Here is a 5856-nt window from a genome sequence, read left to right as displayed (position 1 = left end):
GGACTTGTCCTCTTTGGGGACCCCATCTCCTTGTCCAGTTTCCTCACCCCCACCCTTGCCCCTGTTTGGGGAGCAGGGACCTCCCCTGTCAGCTGGTCACCCCGGGCTGGGGGGGGGCGACTGCCATGCTTATCCAGCCTACCCCCATCAGTGGGGCCAGGCGATGCCCGGGGGCCCAGCGTAGAAGAGGGGTCAGAGCTGCCCCCTCCAGGGCCTGGCCCAGACTGTGCCCTCATTGACCGTGTCAATCTGGAGCCCCAGCAGGATCAGCCCCAGCCACGGGAATGGCCCAGCTCTGCCCGGCTGCACGGCTCTGCCCTCCCCGCCCGGTCTTGGCAGCATCCCCAGCCAACAGTGGAGAGGAGGCAGGGCCACGCTTGCAGGAAGTTGCAGCCAGAGACACCGAAATCGGAACAGGCGCGGCAGGAAGAGTGACAGGGCAAAGGCCAGGGTGTGGGGAGAGCGGATCTAGCCGCGCCGAGGGCACGGGACCCCCAGCCGGTAACCCCTGACCTGCCCGCTCTGTGCTCCCCTCCACCTGGGCTGGGCTGCCCCTGCCCACGGGCGCTGTCCCGAGCCCCACACCCTGCGTGGGCTGGGGGTCTCCGGGCTGGCTCCTCCTGGCAGGGCGGCTGCCCAGGAGGGGGCACTGGGGGCCTCTGCGGGCAGGGTGGGAAGCCGGCAGCCCTGCAAGGGGGGCTTCCTGCAGCTGTCACCCTCGCTTCTCGGGACAGCCACCAAGGGCAGAGGCCGCTGCAGGGAGCCCTCGAAGGGGGGCTAGAGATTATGTCCAGCTCAGGATTAACTCCCAACATGGCCCTGGCAAGCACCCAGGCCCAGGCGGGGGGTTGGGTTGTCACAGGGCCCCCACGCCCTCCCCAACAGCCAGGCTGGCAGCTTGGACGCCTGGCTTCTGTGCTGCGCCTTGCACCCGGCGGTGGCTGCACGGGAATCCAGAGCCAGGACTCCTGGGTTCCAGCTTGGGCGCAGGCCCCTGCTTGTGCCTCAGTTTCCCCATCTGGAAAACACTTCTGATGATGCCCCGGGGCCCTGGGCGGGGGCAGAGGCGGTGCCAGGTCCTTCCCCAGCCGGTTCCTCAGCTCTCCTGTCTTGGTCCCCTAGGATGGAGGAGGAGCAGGGTGGAGCCCATGCAGAGGCTGAGTCAGAAGAGCGCAGGTGAGGCCTGGTGTGGGGAGCATCCCACTCCTTAACCCTTCCATTAAGCCTGTGCTCACAGGCCCCAGGCCCGGCCGCAGCCCTGGCCCCTCTGCTCCTGCCAGGCTGGGTTGCCTGTGCCCTGTCTGGGCATGGGCTGAGCCAGCCGTCGCTGTCCGTATGGCCTTCGAGCCCAGGACTGGGCTGGGGACCCACAGGGTTGCACAGCTCCCAGTGAGCTCTGTTTGGGGACAACGCATCCCAGCAGCACGGGACTCAGGTGGGGGACACAGCCCAGCCAGGGCCCCTCGTGGCCCCCCATGTGCTCCCAGTTCCCTGCCTGCCAGTGCCTTCTCCAGGCTCCTGTTTTGGTGCCATGCAGCCCTGGCATCCTGAGCTCCAGCCTGCTGCTTTAAGGGGAGGAGGCTCGAGCTGGCCTCTCCCTCCCCGCACAGCCAGCTCATCCGTCTGCCAGCCGGGCTGATGCTGCGTTGGCTGCGGCAGCGTGGGAATGAGGGCGCTGGGGTGGGGAGGGCTCCGGGCCCACCACCCCGAGACCTGGCAGCTGCAGGGCGATGTCCTGGCCGGACCCTCCCCTGCTGGGCATGGCCAGGGCGAGGGGTAAAGCCTTGAACCATCCAGGTACTTGGAGGATCTCCCCCACTTCCTTCCTTCCCTCTCTGCCCTCCCTGCCTCTGCCTCGGCCCCCCCCGCTTGCAGTGCTGTCAGCTCCCGGGGTTGCGCCCCAAGCCTCGCGCTCCTACCCCTGGCAGGCCCCAGCCCCTGGCCTCACATGGGCGCCAGAGATGCTCCTTTCTGCCCATGGATTGATTGAGCCTGGCCCGTGGGAGTCTGCTGCCAGCTTGAGACCTGGCTATCCTCAGCTTGCACCAGCTTCACTCTGGAGTGACTGTTTACACTGGGGACCCCAGGGCGCAGGAAAGTCCTTCCCCTGCCTGTGTCCCAGACAGGTGCCCTGGGGAGCAGGCTAACTCTGCCCATTTCCTGCCCCCCAGCTCTACCCCATTCCTTCCCCTCCCTGCTCCCAGTGCTTCTTTGCTGGCCAGGCCACGCCAACAGTATAAAGCCCCCGAGAGCCCCTTGCCCAAGGCAGCAGCCACAGGGAGCGGCAGAGGTTTGTGTCCAGGAAGCCTGGACCAGTGACTCCTCCAGGCAGGGGGCTGGGATCCGGGCACCAGGAAGGACTGTGTGGGGGAAGGTAGTGCTGTCCGTGCCCCCCACCCATCATGAGGCTCTTCCTGGGGTTTCCCTAGGCTGTTCCCAGCTCTGGGGAGGCCGGATAAGAAACTGCCCCCCTGCAGCAGCAGGCTCCGGCGTTGCCCCCCTCGTTGCTCCAGGGCAACCCTGGCAGTGCCCGGGGCCACGGATGCTGCGCTGAGCCCTCTCTCCCTGACTTTCAGCTGAAAAAGGCCGTGGCCATGCAATGCCGGTGGTGCCTTCCCCAGGCCGGGCTGGGCTGGAGCTGGCTCCAGGGAGCTCGGTGGGATGCCCGGGGGATCCTGCACACGCTCCCTGCCTTTGCGCCAGGTAAGACACCTCGCTAGGGCCCTGGCTTCTCCCCCTGCAGCCTGGCAGGGCCCTCCAGCCCAGCCCCATTGCAGCTGCCAGTGCAGAGACCTCCCTTCATGGAGGAGGGTGCACGCTGAGGCAGGCAGCCCTGGGCATGGGGGTGCAGGTGGTGCCCGCTGGCAGTGCTCCCCCTGTCCTGCTCCTCTGACTTCCCCGCGGTTCCCCGCAGGTGCCAAGACCAGCTTCTTCCTCCGAGGGCTCCTCCCTGCAGGCCGTGCCTCCCCGCTCAGGTAAGGCACAGCCGCTCGGGGAGGGTGCACGCAAGGACTTGGGTGCTCCAGGAGGGTGTGTGCAGGGGCCTGGGTGCATGGGGGTCAGCAGCTCCCTCAGGCACTTCCAGTCCCATGGATGAAGCAATCAAGCCAGGCCATGCCCATGCTGGAGTCCCTCTCCCAGGGCACCAGGACTGGGGGGGTCCAGGCCCTTTCAGCTGGTGCCCGTGCCTTGGCTCTTCAGAGGGACGGGCTGTGGAGCCTGTCAGCACAAGATCATGAGTTCAAATTCCCCCCCAGCAGATAGGGAGTGAGGGAGACACTTGCCTAGAGCTTGTCTGGCGCTCTGCCTTTCTCATCAACCTTGCCCCATCCTGCAGGAGCTTTGTCGGCTCTCAGGGAGGACTCCAGGAGAGCGCAGCCCAGCCTGGCTCTGCCCGCCATGGCCAGATGATGCTGAGGAACGTGGCTTCTTCTGGTAAGGCCTAGCGCCGTGGGGACCTGGTACGGCAGGGGAGCCACGGACGACTGGCCCTGGGGCTGCCAGAGGGCTCCGCCTGCTCCTGCATCCTGCCCTTCTCCCCTTCACAAGCCTCTGCCTGCCCCACAGATGCCATTCAGAAGCACCGCAAGAGCCTGCTGAGCTGGCTCAGCCAACAGCCCAACGAGGAGCGGCAGTTCGGCCCCTCCTTCTCGCTGGACGCGGTGCACGTGGACCCCGTCATCCGGGAGAGCTCCCTGGAGGACATCCTGAAGCCCTCGCCCGACCCGACTGTCCACAACCAGCTGCAGGCGCCCAACAGCCGCGTTATCGGCTTGCAGAACCTCTTTGACGCGGACGCCTGCGGGCGGCAGGTCAGGACGGTGGTGTTGTACGGCACCGTGGGCATGGGCAAGAGCACCCTCATCAAGAAGATGGTGGTGGACTGGTGCCACGGGCACCTGCCCCGCTTCGAGGTGGTCGTGCCCTTCTCCTGCGAGGACCTGTCCCAGAGTAGCAGCCCCATCTCGCTGCAGCGCCTCATCACCAAGAAGTACCTGCACCTGCACAAGGTGGTGCCGCACCTGGGCTCCGCCAACCTCAGCACCCTCTTCGTCCTCAACGGCCTTGAGCGCCTCAACCTGGACTTCCGCCTGGCCAGCACTGAGCTGTGCTGCGACCCCAGCGAGCCCGTGCCGCCCACCGCCATCGTGGTCAACCTGCTGAGGAATTACCTGCTGCCAGAGGTCTGCCCCGTGTGCCCATGGGGCAGGGGATGGGAGTCGTTGGGGGTGGGATGTGGGCAGACCCACTGGGGAAACCTTGCCCCGCACCACTGATGGCTCCTGTCGCCAATCTGGTAAAGGCAGAGCCAGGGCAGACCCCCACCTCCAGTGCAGGGTCCAAGAGGGACCCCCCTGCCCTGCAGTGCTGGGAAACCCAGTCATCCTGGCTGCCTTGGTTCTCAGCCTTGAAGCCCAGGTGGAGAGCACGTGGGAGCTCCCATGGGGGAGGCGGTTTCACCCCCGAGGCAGCGTGAGCAAACCCAGCTCCGCACCCCAAAGATCAGGCCTGTATGATCCCAGGGGGACCCACGGCGTTAAATCTGTGGGGGTCTCTGCTCTGGTTCCAGGCCAGCATCATCGTCACCACGCGCCCGTCCGCTGTGCGCCGCATCCCCAGCAAGTTCGTGGGCCGCTACGCCGAGATCTGCGGCTTCTCGGACACCCACCTCCAGAAGCTGTACTTCCAGCTGCGCCTGAGCCAGCCAGGCTGCGACGCGGGCGGCGCGGGGGAGAACAACTTGGTGGAGATGCTCTCGAGGAACCTGGAGCGTCACAACCAGATCGCAGAGGCCTGCTTCCTGCCCTCCTACTGCTGGCTGGTCTGCACCACCCTGCACTTCCTCCACTACGCCCGGGCCGTGCCGCCCGCCCAGACCCTGACGGGCATCTACACCAGCTTCCTGCGGCTCAACTTCAGCGGGGAGGTGCTGGACAGCACCGACCCCACGCAGATCTCCATGATGAAGTACGTGGCCAAGACGGTGGGCAAGCTGGCGCACGAGGGGGTGACGTCACGGCAGACGTGCTTCTCGGAGGAGGACCTGCGGCGCTGCTTGGAGGGGGCCATGAAGACGGAGAGCGAGCTCAACCTCCTCAGCGTCTTCCGCAGCGATGCCTTCCGCTTCTTCCTCTCGCCCTGCGTGCAGCCGGGCAAGGAGCACACCTTCGTCTTCACCATCCCCGCCATGCAGGAGTACCTGGCTGCCCTCTACGTGGTGCTGGGCGAGAAGAAGACGCTGGGGCAGCGCGTGGGCCGGGAGGTGTCTGAGCTCATCGGCAAGGTGAGCGAGGATGTGGCCATGGTGCTCAGCATCGTCTCCAAGGTCCTGCCTCTGCGGGTCCTGCCACTGCTCTTCAACCTCCTCAAGATGTTCCCCCGCTACTTCCAGCGGCTGGGCAGCAAGGACCGCGACACCATCGCCCGCACCATGGCCACCGAGCTCTTCCGGGAGGAGGACTACTTCAACGACGACGTGCTGGACCAGGTGGATTCCAGCATCCTGGGCGTGGAGGGCCCCCTGCGCCACCCCGACGATGCGTCCGACGATGAGGTCTTTGAGCTCTTCCCCATCTTCATGGGCGGGCTCCTGTCGCGCCGCAACCGAGCCATCCTGGAGCAGCTGGGCTGCTCCATCAAGAACCTGGCGGCCTTCGAGATCGCCAAGGCCATGAAGAAGACCGTCATCCGCAACGGCCGCAAGGGGCTGCCCCCGTCCGAGCTGATGGACTACCTCTTCTTCCTGCACGAGTTCCAGAACGAGCGCTTCGCCGCCGAGGCCGTGCGCTCCCTGCCGGCCCTCAACCTCTCCTCCGTCAAGATGACCCCGCTCAAGTGTGCCGTGCTGGCCTCCGT

General features: G+C 66.3%; 1 protein-coding gene across 1 annotated transcript in view; it reads left to right on the top strand.

The window, feature by feature from the left end:
* Window positions 1-396: 396 nt before the first annotated feature.
* The window catches only part of NLRX1 (NLR family member X1), an 18781-nt gene continuing 13321 nt past the window's right edge, over window positions 397-5856 (top strand). Inside the window, exons 1-7 of the mRNA XM_019510349.1 lie at window positions 397-501; window positions 1123-1176; window positions 2577-2703; window positions 2915-2975; window positions 3338-3435; window positions 3568-4184; window positions 4571-5842. Coding sequence (XP_019365894.1) covers window positions 2595-2703; window positions 2915-2975; window positions 3338-3435; window positions 3568-4184; window positions 4571-5842 — 2157 coding nt within the window. The 5' untranslated portion in view covers window positions 397-501; window positions 1123-1176; window positions 2577-2594. The remainder of the gene's footprint in view (window positions 502-1122; window positions 1177-2576; window positions 2704-2914; window positions 2976-3337; window positions 3436-3567; window positions 4185-4570; window positions 5843-5856) is intronic.

Source organism: Gavialis gangeticus, unplaced genomic scaffold, assembly GCF_001723915.1.
Source record: "Gavialis gangeticus isolate Ggan-Ray unplaced genomic scaffold, GavGan_comp1, whole genome shotgun sequence".
Lineage (NCBI taxonomy): Eukaryota > Metazoa > Chordata > Crocodylia > Gavialidae > Gavialis > Gavialis gangeticus.
Note: the sequence above shows the minus strand (reverse complement) of the source record. Positions and strands in the feature narration are given on the sequence as shown.